The sequence below is a fragment of the Heteronotia binoei genome, chromosome 1 (assembly GCF_032191835.1).
Source record: "Heteronotia binoei isolate CCM8104 ecotype False Entrance Well chromosome 1, APGP_CSIRO_Hbin_v1, whole genome shotgun sequence".
NCBI lineage: Eukaryota > Metazoa > Chordata > Lepidosauria > Squamata > Gekkonidae > Heteronotia > Heteronotia binoei.
Genome location: NC_083223.1, coordinates 89,071,160 through 89,092,345, shown reverse-complemented (window position 1 = coordinate 89,092,345; position 21,186 = coordinate 89,071,160). Strand labels below are relative to the sequence as shown.

The 21,186-nt window shown below is 39.5% G+C and overlaps 1 protein-coding gene across 2 annotated transcripts in view; it reads left to right on the top strand.

The window, feature by feature from the left end:
- Window positions 1-21,186, top strand: part of MMS22L (MMS22 like, DNA repair protein) — a 122,266-nt gene extending 101,080 nt beyond the window's left edge. For both annotated transcript variants that reach the window (XM_060237429.1, XM_060237438.1), the window contains exons 18-25: window positions 1,450-1,592; window positions 1,764-1,923; window positions 3,584-3,753; window positions 8,282-8,493; window positions 8,853-9,019; window positions 12,616-12,712; window positions 16,060-16,227; window positions 18,795-21,186. In XM_060237429.1, the coding sequence (XP_060093412.1) occupies window positions 1,450-1,592; window positions 1,764-1,923; window positions 3,584-3,753; window positions 8,282-8,493; window positions 8,853-9,019; window positions 12,616-12,712; window positions 16,060-16,227; window positions 18,795-18,876 (1,199 nt within the window). In that variant the 3' untranslated portion in view covers window positions 18,877-21,186. The remainder of the gene's footprint in view (window positions 1-1,449; window positions 1,593-1,763; window positions 1,924-3,583; window positions 3,754-8,281; window positions 8,494-8,852; window positions 9,020-12,615; window positions 12,713-16,059; window positions 16,228-18,794) is intronic.

The following is a 21,186-nucleotide window of genomic DNA, read 5'->3' as shown; positions in this document are numbered from 1 at the left end:
AGGTGGACAGTCTTTAGTTCTCTTTATTCCTGTGTGAAGATCGGATAGCAGCTAATCAGAGCCCATGGGTGGCTAAAGAAGCCAGATGGGTGGGGAGTAAAAGAAAAAAAAGTCACACTATCAGTTCTTGTCAGACAGGTTCCGAACCTTTAGAGAGTGAAAGCAGGGGACCCAGTCTCAGAGCCTGGTTTGAGAGTAAGTCTAAAACAGGGAATGTTTTCAGGTAGGGTTTGTACCTTCAGAGGAATAGGCAGGAAGAAAACATTTATCAAATGACTTCATAAGACTTAGAGGCCAGTTTTTGAGATAAACCTAGCTAATTTCAGTCAGGGCTTTAAAAAAAGAGACTGTGTTGTCTCACAGCCTGGTTTTTAGGGGTAGCAGGCTAAGTAATTGGAATTTGCAAAAGGAGTTCACGCATATACTGTGAGACTCTTTAAGGTTGGGGAAGGCTAAAGATTTGCCTCACCTTGTTAACTGAATCATTGTAACTTTGTGAGCTCAGCAAATGCTCTGTGTATAACTTGCGTAGTTTCAAGCCTCTTTACCAAACATACTCATGCTATCCAAGAAAGTTAATAGAAGTTGCTGCTTTTCCCGTTTACTTTGAGTCTTGAAGTTACTGTTGTCAAAAGCTATCTAGGGTCCATCTGACAGGTGGAGGTTGGGGTAGAGACTGCACCCATCAAACTGTATAGCACATTATCTCTTTTCCAACCTCCCTGCCCATTATAAGGGTTAGGGTTTCAAATGGCATTTGAAAAGGATGGAAGAGCTAGAGCCATGACCACATGAGCCAGGCAGAATGGTGGGGAAAAGAAGGAAGAGCCTCTGCTTTTCCCCTGTCATATGAGCAGCTGTTGGTGGCAACACTGCAGGTGAGTTGGCTAGCCAGTATGTGGTCACCCCAGTGAAGGAAGCAGGGAGATGGGATTCTCCCTGTGAATCATGTGGAAGGGGGTCTCCCCCAGCTTGTTAAATTCCTAATGTTGATTAGTCCTCCCACTTTCCCTACCACTGGGAATTGAAAAATTGAAGAAAATCCGCACTTCAATTATCCTAGTTATGAATGTGGAGGAAACACATTAGAGAGTAGCTAGACATCCCGCTAAGCAATATTTGTATATCCACTCCTACATTAGAGCAGCAGGTTTGCATAAATCCAATAGTATAACAGCAGCAGTACAGATGTGTGCTGGTTCACATATTCACTTACAAAAGGCTGAAAATAGAGTTGCCTAGAAGCCTGGAACAAATGAGATGTGTTAGATGATAGATCTTAGGAGAATTTTTATGAATGGGAAATAAAAACATGGCTTTTGAGAGTCTTTACTAGTTTTCTATGCATTTTTTTTTAAAAAATCTACAGTTGGATGCTTCATACTCACTGAGGAAAAAGCTTGCTATTAACCCATACCAATAACTGCCATATTCTCTTGATATAAGTAGATAAAATATATATGGAGCAGCTGACTGAACTCACAAGATTGATACTTAAACTCCCAGAAGTTGGAGCTATCTTCTCAAAGGCTCATGTTGATGAGACAGTCTACAAACAAGATCCAAAGAATGCTGTTTTTCAGTTTATTAAGGTATAATAATAATGTTATAAACTATAAAGTTTAAAGGACTCTTGGAAATTAATTGTTTTTGAATATTTAAAATGAAGTGCCCCATCGTTGCCATTTTCCGACAATGTTAGTTAAAACTCATTCAACATTCTCCAACCTGACACCTTTTACCATTGCTCTTAATTTTTTCAGGCTGTTGGTAAATATTATGGTGGGCTTCAAATGCTAGATGAAAAATCTTCTATGGTAACAAAGGCACTAGAATATCTGGGTGATGTATTAAAATATATAAAACCCTATTTGATGAAGAAGGGCCCTGCTGAAGGACTTCATCTCACCTACAGGATCATGGGTAATTACAACTAATGCTTGTCATATTTTAGTAAATTTATGTGCCAAATCAATGCTACTCACATAGAGGTTTTTAAGAACTTGCCATGTCTGTTTCATATTCAGTACTGACTGCACTTTACCTTGCTTTTCAGCCAAATAGTGGCTCCTAAAGCATCTTACAGCAATTTAAAATGCAGGTGTGAATAAAAAACTATAAAAGAACCTCAGAAGAGCCTATTTTCAGTGAGATCTAAGTCCAAGTATAATGGAAGTGTGTGTTCTTTTCCCCCCTGGCCTTGCGAATGGCTGCTGGTAGTAACCATTAGAGGGGGTTCTCAGTTGGAGCCTTGTTGGTATAGCCGTACAAGAAAGCTGTGGTTATATGAATGAACTTTTGAGATGGGGCATTGTTACTGTACTCCACTGATCTTATTACATACAATGTAATTATAATTTTTCCCAAGCTGTAAAATTAAGTAGTATAAAATTGTTTCAGTTTTAATTTAGAACAAATGTAATAAGATGCACTTTTGGACAAAGGAAGCAAATTAATCTTTTCTTTTTTCAGAAGGGGTCCTTTTCATGGTTAGGTAATAGTGTCTTTAACTTATGGAATAACTTAGAGTAATGGTAAGGACCACTGGACCTCCAAAGTTGTGGGTCAAGCAGAGTAGTTTTTCCTGTCATGGAATATGTGGGCCAAACAAGGGAGACAGCACTGCTGGAAGTTGTTGCTAAGTATATGGGCTCTTTCTGTGTTACCCATTTTTCCACTCCAAAATTAATCAGGCTGTATGAAATGTGGATCTTTTTTTAAACAAACATTTCTTTTTTCATTATTTGGTACTACAGCCTTAAGTAAGTCTTGTGTTTATTAGATTTTGAAATATATCCCTTGAGCACAATCCAGTATATATTTTACCATATCTTAGTCCAGTTGAAAGCCTTAGATTTGGACATAATTGCAAATATAAGGCCATGTTGCTTGATTTCAGAGAAATTTGGTCATGACTCTTTCTAGATTGTGCCTTTTATGTTTGTCTGTCTCAGTTTTTGTAAATAATTTTTGTTACCACTCAGAATGATACTTTAATAAACAGCTAATTTATTCAGTCTTAAAATACTGTCAAAGCTCTTAAGGAAGTGCCAGTGGAGCATGCACTGGAATGGAGGATTGCTGGAGAAAAGCATGTAGCACAAATGGAAAAAAGATATAGAATCAAAGCCATTGTAGATGCCCTGAGAGAAACATCCTTGATCCAAACTATATCTGCTTGGCCCAGTACATATTAATGGAATCATGAACATTTCTGGAATAGACTGAAAAATTTATGGACAGCCACTGTCATCTAGCAGTTAAAACTTGAATCGAGGGAACATTGTGTGTAGTATCTTGCAATGTATATTGTAGTTCAAGCATCTAGCTGGCATGATTACCATTCAACAATGAAATTACTCTTTTGAAAAGCTGCATTTCTGGAACTGAGATGTCAGTTATTTGTTGAAACATAGTTATCATTTTGCTCTACTATCTCCAAGTTGACTAAGCAGGCTATATGAAAATGAGACAACTTGGTTGCTATAGCTACCAGACATTGCCACCTAACAGAATGCCTGTTTACATTCCTTCCTCCCTCCTGCAATTTTATCTTTTGGGTCTCTTTAATTTTATTCAATAGGATGTCTTGTGAAGTCTTGGGCACCCATACTGGCTACTTCCAAAGCACAACCGCTCTTGTTCCGCATAATAGATTGCTTGCTTTTGCCACATGCTGTGTTACAGCAAGACAAAGAGCTGCCTGCAGCGATGTCGTCTGCCATTGGAGAGAATCTTCCTCATTTTCTTCAGGTGGGTGCATATAGGTATATATATGGTTTCTACTGAACAAAGTGACCCTTTGGAAAACTAATGCCTGGCAGTGGGTATTTACGTATTTATTTTTGAGCTTAAATGTCCCAGTGATGGACCACAGCTTTATGGATTTCAGCTGTTGTTCAAACATATCTGTGCTCTAGGCATTTTTACAATATGAGGTCCTAAGGTCCTAAAGCAACTTGCTGCCTGGTATTCCTTACTGATATGAAAGGACTGACATCTAATTAAATTTTGCTGGAACTTTGCTTAAGGGAATTATTGAGATCAAACAAAAGTATTTTCTTCAGGTGGGGAGAATGAGAGAATAGCACAATCATATTACAAAAAGAGAAATATGTGTTGAAAAAATAAAGCCATTTTACTTAGAGTGTGCTATAACTTGGCAGATGTTAGGAGCGGTAGAAGTTGCAGATGTAGTTTTTCAGTATTTTTAAATATGAGGTTTTCTGTTTCTCCTTTTCTTAAAAAGTGGAGGCTTCAGCATAGGTATCTGGATAGTTACATAGCTTATATTTGCAAGCTTCATACAGCTACAGGGTAGCAATTAAATCTAGAGGTTGTGGTGACCTTGGAAATAGTTCTGTGATGGATGACATGTCATAAGATTAATATGAATATGCCATTATTTACAAGTACAGTTGTTGGGTAATCTGTAAGATATTTTTTAAAAGTTAACTGTATACTCTGGAAATATTGAAAACCTAAAAACAGTATTTCCCCCCCAAAAAACGGTCTATCTTGGTAGCTTCTAGGCATATATCAGCATTTAATATAGCTAGACCTAAACCCTTGCTTGAAGCACCTATTGCAACATTTGAAAAGGAGTGCCCACTTTTATTCCCTTCAAAATATGCCTCCATCATCCAAAAAGTTGCTCTTCTCAATCAGGAAAGGTATAAATTATTTAAATTTTAAAAATCCTAACAACATATAAAACTTTTAGAGCAACAAAACAAAATACTGGTCTGGCCCATGAGGTTTGGGATAGATGCAGCAGTGTGAAGGGAAGGAAAAGGAAAGGCTGATAAGAATTATATCTAATTCTCAAGATGTCCCCATCTATGGATACTTGAATATAGAGACTGGGGCCATAGGCAGACAAGAATGGTCTTACTGCAAACATTTGAAAAGCCCAAAGTTTGCAGGAAAAAAAATGGGGAATTAAGCCCCTCCAAAATGGTAGAAGCAGCTCTTGTAGCTTTAAGAAATGAATGCCTTCAGTGGCTGTTATGAAGCCTGCTAAACAACCACAACAGTAATGCCAGATGTCAAGACTTGGTTTCTCTCAGTCAAAAGAAAGATACGGGGGCAGGACCCTTTCCAGGGATGTTTGGCCTTGAGGAACACCTGGCAGCAACCACCAGGCAACTTGCAATCATGAGACTTGTATGACTTACCTAGACCCAGCTGCTTGTTACTAGTAAACAGCAACTCCACAAAAGGCAGTGTGGTGTAGTGGTTAGACTTTCAGACTAGGATTTGAGAGACCCAAGTTCAAATCACTACTCTGTCATGCAAGTTCATTCGATGACTTTGGACCAGTCACATTCTTCTCCTAACATACCTCACAGGCTTGATGCAAGGGTAAAATGAAGGAGAGAATAATATGATGTCAGCTATTTTGTGTTCCCATTGTGGAGAAAGTAGGATAAAAACTAGAGTACTAAGTGGGTGGGAAGGGGAGAAGGAAACAGGGAGAGGCTGCAAGGAGGAGTGAAAGAAACAACTCTCTGACCTCTTAAGTCACAGTCCTTCAAATACTTAAAGAGAGCAATCATATTTCTTCTCAACCTCCTCTTCTCCAGACTGAATATTCCCAAGTCCTTCCGCCTTTCCTCATAGGGCTTCGTCTCCAGGCCCCTGATCATCCTCATCACTCTCCTTTACACCTGTTCTATTCTATCCACATTTGTTTTGAGTGAGGCCTCCACAACTGCACACAATACTCCAGGTACAGTTAGACCAATGTAGTGTACTGCAGGACTATGACTTGCAATTTGGATGTTATGATTCTGTTGATACATTCCAAGATCATATTAGCCTTTTTTGTTGCTGCAGTTGCCTGGTAAGCAAGCTAATGCAGTTTCATAGCTACCTGTCCAAGGATCCAGGATGGCTGAATAAGTAGAGTTGTCACAGGCTTATGAGCCTTTCAACCTTTGAACTCCTGCAAATTAGGAGGAACGAATGATAGGGTGAGGAGAACAGGTCTGAGGTATCTTCACAGTAGGCAGACCCTAAACAGAAAGGCTGCTTTCAAGCCTGCTTTCCTCTTGGAATTTTCTGCATTTCCTTGGGCAGGGAAAGTACCATTGCAGGATTCCATTCCTCAGAGGTGTGAGTTAATTTTTCCCTCATTCATTGTTTACTTTGGCATCCAGGGAAATGCAAAACCCCATATTCATAACATCTTCTCAGTATCCCAAAACAGCATGCTAGTCTGAGCTCTTCTTATCAGTCATGAGATTGGTCGTCTTGTTCTTCAGAGCTGCAGGTGTTTGTCAGGTTTATGCATGTGTCAGTCTTCACGCTTGGTCAGCAATCAGCAGTATATTCTGGGGCTTTCCAAGGACTAGTTTCAGCCTAGATGTCAAGGAAAAGTACTCCTGAATAACATGATTGTGCATGCAAACAGTGAAGAGGGAAGAGGAAGAGAGTCTGTTCCCTCTTCCATGTAGAATCTAGTACTGTAGAATGGTTCTCATGGAGTCTCAGCAACTGATTTGCTTAACTCCATTGGCAGAGTTAATATTCCCGTTGACATGCCAGTTTCTGGGCTTCTTTATACAAATTCCCCCAAAGCCAACAATTGAAACAATGACACAAAATAAGATTTTAAAAATCCCGTAATCCATGCTTCTCATCACCCCATCCCACCAAACAGGATTAAATGCAGCTGAGGTCCTATGGTGGGAGAGGTCATCTGTTGTAAAAATCTGTTTGCATAAGCTTAAGCAAATAACCCTTCCCCCTCCAAGTGAGGATTTTCTCCCAATAGTAAGAGGTATCTTTCCAGTGTTTACAGCTACTTGCAGTTAGCAGTTCCTTATGGAATGCACAACAGTTCCTCATGGAATGCACAATGATGTTGTATCTCAGCAGAAGTCACAGTTACTGACGACAGACTACACAGAGGTAGGGTTTGAAATCCATTTTGTTAAAAGATGGAGGCTGTAACTATTTGAATTCAGGGCCAAAAATATACCAGATTACCATTACAGGCAGTCCACATGTTTCTGGAGGTCTTAATTCCACAACGCTGTCGTTGTTGGTAAATTAAACTCATACTTTTATGGATTCTTTTAAATATATGAACAGTTTTGTTATTGATTACTGAAGCGGCATTGAATTAGAATATTTTATCTATTTTTTAATGTGTGCTTCTGCTGTTGCATGGGCCTGCCAGGATATTTTTCCTTTGTTGCTCATGCTTGACCATTTTGCTAGTGTGAATTCCAAGAAACCGTCTTTGTCAATTCTCCAGTAATGACCCCTTATGACAGCAGACTCATGATTTACCTTCCTTCCTGGTAAAGTGCACTCAAAGAAATTTGTTTATACAGATAGGAAAGGGGAAAATGCATAGAACAAACAAGAAGTCACGAACAGAAAACTGTCTTAACTATAGCTCAAAGAGAACTTCATCTGAAATAAGAACAAAAAAGCCCTAAAATGAATACTGAACAGATGCCAGGTGAAGGTATTGAACAGTATCTGTAATGATATGCAATAAACATACTCATACAGTAGTTTTAGGGAAAGGAATGTTTCTGCATCCAAAAGTACAGCTAATCAAAGGAGTTTTGTGTCTGAATTTTAACAATGAAGGGCTCTCACTTGTGGTTTTAAACATACAAAATATTGGGGTGCTTTGCAGCAGGTTTCCAGGTTGCTTGGATTTGAGGGCTATTTTAGAAATCTGAAAGATAAATACTAGAAAAATAATTCCTTTAATGTCAGGAGGCTAATTAGCAGAGCACTAATCCCCTTAATTGAGGCCACAGTAGTCTTAGAGGAATTGCAGTCCCTAGGAAAGCTTGCTACAGTCAGTCTGCCTTTCTTTTCATGTGTTTTTTGGGGGGGAATTGCTGCTTCTAGGAACTATTTAGACCCAGTTTACTTTGCTGTGTTACATATATGCATTTCCCATTACACAGACCAAGAATTGCACAAATTGTCATTCAAGCCATATTTTGTTTTCTGATCTAGCATGATAGGCATTTGTTCTTACATTTCTAGGATCATCTTAGGAATTCTGTCCTGCATTTACCTTGTCAGGATTTAAAAAAAACAACAACAAAAAACACCAGCCTACATATTCCTCTTAATGGGTCACTTGATTAGTGCTTAAATGAGTACCTCAAGTAATGCTCAACAATTGGATCCAGCAAATTTAAGCCTAACCTGCTTGTAGTTTTTGGCATTGGTTGATTTAGTTACAAGGTGGGCACTATTTAATTTCTTGTTCCATTGATTTCTGCTTTTGAATACTCTTTTGTAGGGATTGTCCTTCATATGTTGCCAGTCCCAGGCCCAAGGGGCCTACTTGAACCAGTTGCTAGGGAACATTATACAGCAATATTTTGGGCGATTTCTTCCTTCTTCGCCTTCTGCTTCTCAAGCTTGGCAACACCCTATTTTGCTAGCAGTATCCAGTTCTGTCACCATTCCAGGAGTCTCGCATCTGTACAGAACCACTCTGCAGGTCATCAGGTAATGTCCAGGAAAGGGAGAAATAAATCATTTGACATTTAATTACATCAAGTAAATATTATGGAAAATTTGTTTTTGATTTTAATGCAGGCAGAGATGTAAAACTTAAACCAGTAACTTCATTTTGTCTGTTAAAAAACAAGGTATTATGAGATAACAGATGGTGCCCTTACAAGGGGGGATGTGCCTTTTATAACTGTTTTGATGGAAGCTAAAGTAGGGAATATAGATTTATATTCATTACATTTTGAAGAGTGAGCATACAAGATTAAACTGGCATGCATCTAACATGTCATTATCTTAAACAATATGAGCAGACATTATTAATGTAATGTTTAACCTTTTTTATTTCCTGCCAGTGAAAATTACCTCCAGTTCAAAGGTCATGCTCCTCCTCCTCGCCTGGCATCAGTTCTTGCTTTTATTATTGAAATACTTCGGAGGACCAAGAGCACTGAAATGTGCAACATTGAGCTACTGTTTCCTGTGATGTTGAAATGCCGAGTGTTGGTTAATGAACCACAAGGTGAGCACATGGACCTCTTAAAAATGTGTTTTTTTCCACTGCTGTGAAGTGAAAAAGACATTGCTCTGGGTTAAGGACCTCACAATCTGCATGTGAGCATGCATTCACTTGCACACTGTGTATTTTGCATTCTAGCATATAGTTGTTGTGAGGGACAGTCATGGTCAGCAGGTAAACAGGGATTACTATAAATTTTGTCACCTTTACCCAGTACCTCAGAGAACCAAAATAAAACCTTATCAGAATATAATGTAGGCACTGATAGCGTTTTAAATTCAAAAACCAAATATTATGTTCATTACATAAGACAAGGAAGGGAGGAAATAATAATTGTTGGATGCTTAGAAAAATCAGTTGGCAGGCAGGAATTCAAATAACAATCTAGAACACTATAGATGTTGGCTGGTTGAAGTTGTAATATAAAAACAAACAAGCAGTGTTTCCTCTGGAAAACACTTTTGGTTAGAGAAAGATTTATGCAGTAGTTCCAGCCTTTTCATCCACATGCTATTTCACTCACTCAGAGGACTGACTGAACTTGTGACAGATAGATCTCCTCACAGACCCTTTCCTCTAGCAATCAGGTACACTCCAGACTGTAGAGCAATACCCAGGAACTAACACCCTTGAGGGATATTCACACCAGCACCTCAGTCTGCTTGTGTTAAGTCCCACAGAGCTAGGATCTCTGTCTGACTTCTAGGATTTTCACACAGCCACAAGAACCCTTTTGTCTCTCTTCCAGTGTGTTTGTGTTCTGTATTAGAACCAGGAGTCTGTCCTTTGGCACTGACAGAACTCCTTAGCAGAGCCTTAAATTTCCCCTCTGCCTTGTGACATGGTGTGTTTGCCTCAGAAAGAGCTTTGAATTTATTTATTTATTTATTTATTTGTAATTTATATCCCGCCCTTCCCACCAGGTGGCTCAGGGTGGCTTCTTTGCCCCTTCTCACAAATTAACTCTCTTCCAGAGAGAAGCTATAAAAATCCAATTCTGTCTCAGGAACTGAGCTGACAGTCTGCTCTTAGCTTTTGTCTCCACTCAAACTTCAACTGAACAAAACTCTGAGGAGATTTCCCCCCTCTGAGCCTCCTTCCACGGGATACATTCATTTACATGGAAGCAGCTCAGCCAATTAGAGTGAGCTTTTCAACCTCCACTCAGATAGACTGCTTTAAGTCCATCACAGTTGTATTATGGAATGAAGGTTAGCTGGTTTTTATGGAAACTGAGTTTCCCTACTGATTTTTGTCTTTCGCCTAAACTTCTGAAGAACTGGAAGAATCCTTGAGAAAAGGAGGAAAGATCTTATGTTCACAGGTTTCAAGGAGGAAGATATTCAAGTATAGTGTATATCCATTATTTTCTACCTGTTGCCTAGTTAAAAGTATTTCATTCCCAAGCAAACTTCCTTGGTTTGTATATTCTTCCCCGTCTGTTGGAATCGGTGGTGAGTGGGTAGAACCCAGTCTTCTATGTTTTCTGCAGAGGAAGTATTTCCTCTTTAATGTCCTCTTTTCACTGAAAACACTGCAGTGGCTGCCTATGGTATTCCAGATACATTTCGAGGTGCTGGTCTTAACCTTTAAAGCCCTATGTGGCCCAGAACCTGCTTACCTTCAAGACCGCCTTTCCCCACATGTGAACATGGTGTTCAGGATCTCAGAATGTTTAATGATTCTCAGGCTGAAGGAAGCCCGGCTGGCAACCACTAGGACCAGGGCTTTCTCCATGGCAGCTCCCATGTGGTGGAATGTGCTTCCCTATAACATCAGAGCCCTGCAAGATCTCCCACAGTTCTGCAGGGCTTGCAAGACTGAACTTTTTTGTCTCGCTTTTAACAAATAATGGGAGACGGCTGCCATGTCACAGATCTGACAGTGTTGGCCAACACCACTGCGCTAACATCATGAGCCATTAAAGATCTCAGAGTTGCTGGTTACTGATTTTGTAATTTTACTGAGTGTTTTACTGTATAGTAGTGTTTTAAGTCTTATATCTTGATGTTGCTTTATTGGTTGTTAAGCACCCTGAGCCCATTAAGGGGAAGGTGGGATATAAATCAAATAAATATGTTTTTACCGGGGAGGATCTGGGGACGAGATTGGATTCTTCTCATTGCTGACAGCAGTACAGCTGACTCATATGAAGAAATTGTGTTGCATCTTTGTCTCCACTGGTGACATAAATACTCATGTATGGTTGGGCTGACCTAATTATCACTCTGAAAATGGAAATCTTTTGCAGTAGGAAGAGTTTGCCCAAGTTGCACTTTGCAGGAGTTGCATGGGAATAGTGGCAGCAGCTTAATGGCTTTTGTAATAATAACTGAATTTACACTATGAGTTTATTCAGTATATGCTTGTTAAAACCTTGGCTTTGTTTGTAGTATATTTTTAGAAAGTAAGTGTGGTGTGGTGTCACAGCAGCACCTGGAGGCCTGGATTTGAGCCCCCATTCAGCCATGGGAAGCTTGCTGGGTAACCTTGGGCCACTCATGCACTCTCAGGATAAAATGGAGGTGAAGAGAAAAGTGTAAATTGTTTTGGATCCCTGTTGGGGAGAAGGGCAGGATATACATGAATAATTCAGTAACTCATATCATAATTTAGCATTTATATTGTATTTATACCATTATATTATATTTATACCATATATCAGGGGTGGTCATTGGTAGCTCTTCAGATGTTTTTTGCCTTCAGCTCCCATCAGCCCCAGCCAGCATGGCCAATGCTGATGTAGGCAAAAAACATCTGGAGAACTACCTTTGGCCACCCCTGCCATATTTATATTATATTGTATTTATACCATTGGGGAGGGATCGTGGCTCAGTGGTAGACCATCTGCTTGGTAAGCAGAAGATCCCAGGTTCAATCCCCAGTATCTCCAACTAAAAAGGGTCCAGGCAAATAGGCATGAAACCCTGGAGAGCCACTGCCAGTCTGAGTAGACAATACTGACTTTAATGGACCGAGGGTCTGATTCAGTATAAGGCAGCTTCATATATTCATAGGCTCTAATATTGAGAAAATATTATTGGGTTAGGTCCTACCATTTCATTCCACTAGCACTTGAATGTTCTTTCAGTACAGAGAGCCTTTTGAAGCACTAAGCTGTTTTGTTAATGCAAGAACATCAGGCGCTGCTCTGCAAAGAAGGGAACTCATGAACAAAGAAGGGAACAAAATTATAGGCTCTAACCCTAAATCCCCTAAATGGAGAGGGAAGGTGAGTGGATGCTGAGAAAACAGTGGCTTGAGTAAGGTTATCTGGTGAGTTAGTAGCCTCATTTTGTCCATCCTGATTATATTTTAATGGAACCCAAGCACCCACTATCCCAAGTTTTAAAAATATGGCTAACAGCCCAATGCTATGCAAGTGTATTAAGAGGTTACTTCAGTTTTCAGGGTTTATTCCCAGATAAAATGTGTATTACAACCTAAAACTACTACCATTGTTTGTTGCATTACTTTATAAGGTAACCTCTTGTATGTTTTTTAAGTGTAAGGCTATGCCACTAAAACAAAACCCAAAAAACCTACAGCTATTTTCCAGATGGTCTGTTTGAAGACTCTATGTGATTTGTCTCTTACAGTTAAAAAACTGTCTACTGAGATTCTACAGTGTGTCATAGAAAGCTGCCAAAAGAGGTCAGGAGGAGAGCTTGCCACCCAGCTGACTTCCATGTTTAGGTAACTAAAACACTGGCCAACTGGCACTGAAATGATTGCATGGCATTTGACAGGAAGCATGTTCTTTTAAGCAACTAATTACCCCTAACATAATTTGGTTTTGATTGTTTATAGTATTTCCATTCTTGGCAATGGTTCATCCTGAGGTTTGGAGAGCCACAAAGGAAACCATTCATTTGGTGTGTTGTTGTTCCCTGAAACTGAATTTTTAGGAAAAACACATTGCATTGCAATCATAAAAGGAAAGCTGAAAATGAACTTTTAAAGTGCACTAGCGTATTATCTGAAACACTAAAGTGCGCAATTTCACTTTTACCTGTATGATATCATCACACTCTATGTTTCCCCTGTCCTTGCTTCACATCATTGTCATCAATAGGTGTCATTAATATTCTGATGACACCCAGCTATTTCTGCTGATGGGTGGTCGACCAGACCCACTCCCTTGAATTCATCCAGTTCAGGAGGCTTTGGTTGAGTGATTAAAGCAAAGCCAGCTGAAACTGAATCTGGGCAAGAAGGAAGTTCTCTGGCTGGGTGAGGGGGAACCATGGTTGGGTAGTCAACTCCCAGCTCTTAATGGTGTGCCCTTATCATTGACTCCAGCCGTCAAGAGTCTTAGCATAATCCTGGATGCCACCTTGTCCTTGGAGGCCCTGGTCACAAAGGTTGCCAAACTGCTGTTTTTCCAACTGTGCCAAGTTAGGCAACTGGCTCCCTACCTGTCTCGCCTCAATATAGCCATGGTAATTCACATAACGGTCAACTACAGGATAGATTACTGTAACTCACTCCACACAGACCTACCCTTGCACCTGACCTGGAAGCTTCAACTGATCCATGGTGGCTCTAGAGGGCACACATTCAGCTTGTGCTGCACAAACTGCACTGGTTTCCATTGGAGCACTGGATCCAGTTTAAGGTCTTGGTTTTGACCTTAGCGGTCAGGGGCCCACATGCCTTCAGGACCATCTTTCTCAATATGCCTCTGGATGAGCACTACACTCTAGTAATAAGAACATCCTGGTGTCCCCAGCCGAAGAGAGATCTAGCTGTCCTTGGCTAGGGACAGGGCTTTCTCAGCCCTGTCCCCACTTGGTGGAACTCTCTGCTGGAGAATATACTACCTTTCATTAGGGCTTGCAAGGCAGAGATATTCTGCCAAGCATTTGGCTGAGGACATTGACAGTCTGGCATACCCCAACCTCCCCTTTTATTTCTCCGTATCCCCTCCACCCACGGGGCTGGTGGAAATTGGAATTCTTCCATCATCTTGGATATAATATTGTTTTCTTATGACTGTTTTAAGTATTTAATGCTGTTTTAATCCTGTTCTATTGTATTTGCCTCGGATGTAAGGCACCCTTAGCCCTGTTTGCAGGGAAGGGCAGCCTAACAAATCAAAAATAATAAATAAATAAATAAATAATCAATCAATCAATCAATCAATGGCAGATACTACTTGGTCACTTGCAATTAGGGATGCCACTGATCTGCTTCCAGTGAGAGGACTCCTGCCAATCATCCCTGGTCCCCACCACTGCTGAAATAAACAACGAAGGAAAATAGGGAAAGGTGTTGGATGATGCCTTGATGTCATTTCTGGCCCAAAACCTGAAAATTGATGTCATAAGAACATAAGAGAAACCATGTTGGATCAGGCCAGTGGTCCATCCAGTCCAACACTGTGTCACACAGTGGCCAAAATCCCAGATACCTTCAGGAGGTCCATCAGTGGGGCCAGGACACTAGAAGTCCTCCCACTGTTGTCCCTCCCCAATACAGAATACAGAGTATCACTTGCTCCAGACAGAGTTCCATCTATTCCTTGTGGCTAATAGCCACTGATGGACCTCTGCTCCAGATGTTTATCCAATCCCCTCTTGAAGCTGCTTATGCTTGTAGCCGCCAGCACTTCCTGTGGCAGTGAATTCCATATGTTAATCACCCTTTGGGTGAAGAAGGGTGATTAAGGGTGAAGGTGTTGCTGTGATACTCTTTTTGAAGGGTTCCTACAGCAGTGACACCACATCCAGATTTTTGGCTGGAGGTGACATGAAGGCATCACGCTGACAAAATTTCAGCTCATTCTCACTGCTGGAGCCTCTCACCACAGGGCCATCAAGTCCTGGCAGCCCTAATTATAATAAATGTAATTCTGCCAGTCTGGTGTAGTAGTTAAGAGCTAACCTGGAAAACCAGGTTTGATTCCCCACTCCTCCACAGCCAGCTGTGGGTGACCTTGGGTCAGTCACAGTTCTCTCAGCCCCACCTCCCTTACAGGTTGTCCATTGTGGGGACAGAAAGTGAAGGTTGTTCTAAGACTACTTTGGGTAGTGGAAAGCTGGGTGAAAATATCAACTCTTTTTTTTATTCTGTGTGTTTATAACGTGGGGCATAAAAACAGCCGCAAAGTAGGACTTGGCTGTTATTTCCCAAGAGCTAAAATTTGAACTACCTTAATACTCTTTCCTCATTTCTTTTAGTAGGTTGTAATTTCTTTACCCTTTTCCACACCTGCCAGTATTTCATATTCCAAAAGGAAGTAGGGTTGCCAACTGAAAATATTGGCTTTCTTCCTATTTCTTTAAGAGCCATGCAGAAACTTTAAGATATGCAGAAACTAGCAGATAGAGTATTCATAGCACCCAATCATATGTACCTTCTAACAGATCAGGATAGATAGCCATGTTAGTCTGTAGCAGCAGAAAAAAAAGCTAGAGTCCAGTAGCACCTTAAAGACAAAAAAAAAGTGGCAAAGAAGCTCATGCTTGCAGAACAAGGTGTTAAAAAGGGACAGAAGTAGTGGCTGATAATAAAGTTAGGAAGTTTTAAGGGGCTAGATTTAGACCACACCAGCAGTTGGGTAGACGGCCTGGCCTTGGGCTCTGCTTAGATTCAGCCATAGGATCACTAAGTCATTAGTAGCTTGGCATTAGAGCACCAACAGAAATGCTGTGTAAGTGGTCTACTTACTTATTATGTCACCCAGGAATGCAAGCTGGATTTGTAGGTGTTTTAGGGAATCAAAATAGATTAAATTGTAAGCTCTGATTAATTCTAAGCATGGTTTGGCATAGTGTTTGAAAATGAACCCCCTTTCCCAGTGCATTATTACACTGAGAGAATTTGTCTGCATGCAATAGGAGCTTGCACAATTTTTGCAATGTGTCATAGTCTCATTTCTCTTTCCCTCTTCTAAACTACATCCTGCTGTATTAACATGCGTTGCTTCCTGGTTGTCTTAAAATAGAAATGCACATTTCTTTGGCAGTGTTTTTTTGTTTTGTTTTGTTTGAGGAGCAGTTTTTGTACCTTTCACTAAATGCCCTGGTTTATTCCTTCAGGCAGTTTATCCAAGATTACACTACCATATATGATAATCAAGTTTACAGCATCTTGGAAGCAGTGGCAGTCTTGGACCAGCCTCTCGTTATCAACCTGATTCCTGCTATGACAGAAGCCCTGAGGAATTCTGAGTACAAACAAGGCCTTGGCAGAAACATTGTGCAAAGGTACATTTGGGGTTTTCTCTCACTTTTGGATGACAAACAACAGAAGTTCAGTCTCTTCTGAAAGAGCATATTTCAACTGCAGTGTGGATTTCTGTTAGGCAGCATTTATCTAAGGTTAAAATCTATTAAGGGTCAACTTGCAATTTGTGTCAGGAGATCTGTGACTGATCTGATGTTTTATGTCTTTACTTTCAAAAAAGTCTCTGTGGACAGGAAAGAGAGTTTAACTCGGTTTCCATGCACTGTTTTTCTGATCCAAATCAGCTCTTTCGCTGATACAGTGTATTCTTGAGAAACGATTAATAAAGGTGCTGTTGTTCTTTATGACCCCCCTATTCCTGCCTCCAACGTTGAATAGATTGAGCTGGGGAGATGGGAAAGGAAAAAACATTTAATTTTTTTTTTAAATGAAGAGAAAAGATACACAGCTCTTGTGTTGTTTCCTTGATCAAATTATCAACTGCCAGGATATGGATTTAGATTTTTGTTTGTTTGTTTTCAAGGAATAAAACTATGGATTTCTCAGCATAATAGTGTAAGCCCCATGGAAAGTATTGGCTGCATAATTGGCTGCATAATTGGAGTGCATAATTCTTCAATAAACACGTTCTTCAAATTTGTTTCTTTGTATTAGAACCTTTTGTAGTATTGGTGCAGATTTGAAAAACAACCCCAACCACCCACGATCTAAAATAACTTTTAAAATATTTCATACATATATTTCATGCTTGTTAACGAAGTTCTTGAGGTAGCTCACAATGTCTATAAAATATCAGTAAAACAAATGATTTATGCTGCGTTACATAGATATGACTAATCAGGGGGACCATGATGGTTTCAGATTCACATAAAATGTTGCAGATTAACATATTTGGAAACCACATTAACATTTTGAATCTGAAATGGGGAGCTGAAGCTAGGTTTGCTGTTAACATTTAAGGACTTCCTTCATTTTGCTTTGCCAAAGATCAAGATTTAAAGACAAAGAAATAGAGATTGATGTTAAAGGACATCTACTTAGTGAAATATGGTTAAGACTTCTCTGATTTTCCAGTTTGTATTTTTTATATATCTATTGAGTAAAATATATGTAGCAATCCAACCAGAGAGGTCCATTTATGCAACAGATGTGCATTCAGATAAGCACTAGCGTCACAATATTAAGCTATATCTCGTTTGAAATTGGTAGTTGTGCTTGATACATATATCTTTTAGTAACACAATCTAGATGCAACCTATGTGATATGTGCTAGACTAAAGTCCACATTCCTTCCTTTCAAAATTCAGATGTTCTGCTTCTCAAACATCTCCAAACTCATTCATCTAGAATTCCTTTCTAGAAATTCCAGATATATGGGATGTAGTTGTGGTTACTAAGTAGTAGGGAAGAATGTTCTGTATATCTCACAATTATGTTGCAATATATCCTAAGGCCCAATCCTGACTGGTAATCAAACTAAGGCTGTTTGTTTCCGACAAGAACCAGCCTAGTATGTTCTCAAATTCTGTCCCCGCTGTCCTCATACACAAATCTGAGATTGGTCTTCCTGACCTGAAAATGACAGTTAGATGTGACTTCCAAACAGTCTAGACTGGGTTAGAATCCCATTTGGCAAGAAACAAAATGTCCCAATTGGGATGTCACAACAGAAATTTATCTTCTCTTTTTTTTGCACTAACACAGCTTGTTTGCTGCATTAAATGTTTTCCTGGTTTCAGCAGGCTCCAGTTTCCCATGATGCCTTGGTACACTGCAGTTTTGTCATCACCTAGGGTCAGATTTAAACTGTGATTTAAATTCCTGTTTAGACTGGGGTGGGGTGATGTGGGAAGGGACAGTTTGGTAATGTGTCTGCATTCAGACATTGCAGTGGCAAAGGGAATGCCTGAGTACATCAAGAAAACTGTGTTAGTATCCAAGACCATCGATCTCTGTTTAATTAGTTTGTTGCAGTGTCTCAGTGCAGCCCGAGTCTTGCCCACATATTTCTCAAAATTATCACTGCTTGGTACATTATGTCATTCAAAATTATTTATTATGTGTGAGAGGTCCTATCCTCAGAGAACTTTAAATTCCCCAAAGAATTTAAATGGGGTACAGAGGAATCCATAAACAATAGTAATAATAGCAATAGCAGGGAATCAAGTAGAACAAAGTTTGAGTCCAGTGGCACCCTCAAGATCAACAACATTTTATTCAAGATATAAGCTTTTGTGTGGAAGCGCACTTCTTCAGAAGAATCAAATAATTGTTAATAGCTTTGAGGTCTTGTGTGACAATTTGTTTTTAAAAAGTAGAGATTTGAATTGCTAATGCAAGAGGGAAGTAGATTTACACCTGAGGTTCAGCTTCATAAATGTAAGAAGATACAAGAACAAGTTGGTAATTTTCTTGCTGAAACTCCTAGTTAAACAAATGCAAAGTAGGAGCCAACATAAAATTATGTCCTCGTTCTTTTATCATTTTACCTTAAATAGTCTTGGAATGACATGACTGATTCTCAAGCTCTATTAAACTCATTTTAATTAAAGTGTTATATACTTCCCCCCCCCTTCTTCCTTAACAGAGAAGCCTATAAAAGACTCTTATCTCAACTCGCAGAGGCTGGACAAGCTGAGATATTGAAACTGGAAAATGAGAGCCATTAGCCATATGTTGACTGGTGACTTGTACAGGATCACTGCTTGGGATGCCAATCCTTTATGCAAAATTCAGCTTCCCTGCCTCCCAACAGACTCTTTGTTTCTGTCTCAGAAGCTGCTTCTCTCAGGAGTAGCCCTTTGCTACATTGTAATACTGCAAGCAAGCTTGGAAAAGTTACGTAGACTCCTGATTTTAAATGACAACTGAGAGTCATTGAATACTGTTAGGGACTGTTGAAAAAAAATGCCAGCAGGTGTGGGAGCTTGGTGACTTTCAGTATTGTTTGAAGAATGGTGTGTGTGTGTTTGTTTTTCTTAGAAAGACAGGTAAAGGGCAGCAGTAAAGGCAATCTCCAACAGTAAAGTTTTTCTGCTCTAATGAATCAATACACTTTGACTGTCAGGCCTTTCATTCTGACATCCTGAGTGATGTTTTGCACACAAACACTTCATGTGAGCTTGGCAACAGCAAGGAGTTCACTCTAAGCAAGGCCAGGGTTAGGTCAGGATGCTTGAGCCACCTTATGTTAACAGAAGAGTTTGTGCACGCATTGCGTGGAATGGTGACAGCTGTCCTACCATTGTTCCTGTATTAAAAATGTGTCGATGTGTACTGCAGAATTCAACCTCTAACCTCCTCTCTGTTGTCCTTGTACAGTTTTGCCGATGGAGCTGGCAGTGCTCTGGTTCTTGAATAACAAGGAGGAATTCAGTTATAAGAGCTGCTGCTATGGTCACTATGCTACCATCATCTGTTCCTTTCTAAGCCATACACACACACACACACACACACAGATACCTCAACTTCTATTACCTTGGTAAGGATCTCTGACAATATGAATGCCTAACCAAATTCTAAAACGGGGAGGAAGGAATGCAGGTGCAAACATTTTTATTCAAGTTTCTGCTTAATTTTTCCCAAGATCAGATATGATTAAATGCTATATGTAGTAAATTAGATTTGGCAGATATTTCAGGGTGTTCATGATGTTTTATTCCTCAAGTTCTGATCCCCTTCATAATTCCCCCTGTAATTTCCAAATTTATTTGATGTATGGAATTCAAACTTCTCCTGAATTACCTTAGCAATTCACAGGTAATTTGAATTGCAATAGTGAGTTACATGAGCTTGGTGGCAAAGCAGTGAAACAATCTGTAACTTTGCCAAGTTAATAATAAGAGACTGTGTGTGTGTGTGTGTGTCTATCAATTACTGCCATGGAAACTTCCCTATAATCTTGTTCAGAGCCTTTCTGTATTGTTACAGTATTCTTATGTAAAGGTAGCAGATTATCTCTTCCCTAAATCAACTATCATTACTTCAGATAATACAGTAACTAAAAGCCTCTTTAGGCTACTTAATAGTGTAGAGCATGGAGGTTCTTTTCATTATGAAAGTGACTTATTGAACCCACATTGTAGCTTCTCGTAAGCTCCTACACCTGGGAGGAGTTTTATTCATCTCAAAGAGGCCTGTGTTTCTGAAAGGTTTTCTTTAAAAGCCTCTTCAAGTAAGATGCCTTCAAAATCTGAGTCTTTAAGGTTCACTAGATAGCAGAACAGATGTCTGTCTTTAGCATTAGTTCTTGAAAGTGAAGCCTTTGACTTTTAAGAGAATAGAGAACAGATATTGTACCATATTGTTTAACTCAACTACATTTTTTCTTATTTCAAGCATAATTAATACTCAGCTGGTATTGTTTAGCAAAAGACAAAGTTTTCTCCCAATGCAGTGTAGTATTCTGCTCATAGAAGAACTGATTTGTAATGTTTGCAGTTATTCTGCTCAAAGGTTTAACACAGAAGTCTTTTAGCATTATGTCAAATGACCATTGACAAATGGCTTACTTGTGACTAAGAACTGACCATTTTTTAGAGGAGGGTTACAAATGGTAATCTGGATCATTACCTAGAGATCTTTCAGAACAAATGTATAAAACTAATAAATGAATGTATAGCCAACACAAAATTGTGTAAAATTCACAAAAAGTCTCTTTTCCAGATGCTGCATTCTATGCATGCATATACAAAAATGCTAATTTTAGATGGATTCATAGGAACCCCAAGTACTGAATTATTTGTCAGTTCAAACTTGGCTTTAGTTTTAGAGAGTTTTCAAAATGCTAAATACTTTATTAAGTTTAGGGCTACAATCTTAATTATAATAATTATTCCCACTGGATTAACAGTTGGTTGTTAGTGTATATTTCAAATTGATAGAGCATAAGTCAGCCTATACAGGAAGTCAAACCAGAATCTTTGGAAATTCACTTTAGTGTAACTATTTCAAATAAACTAGTTGGGCTGCAAACTAAA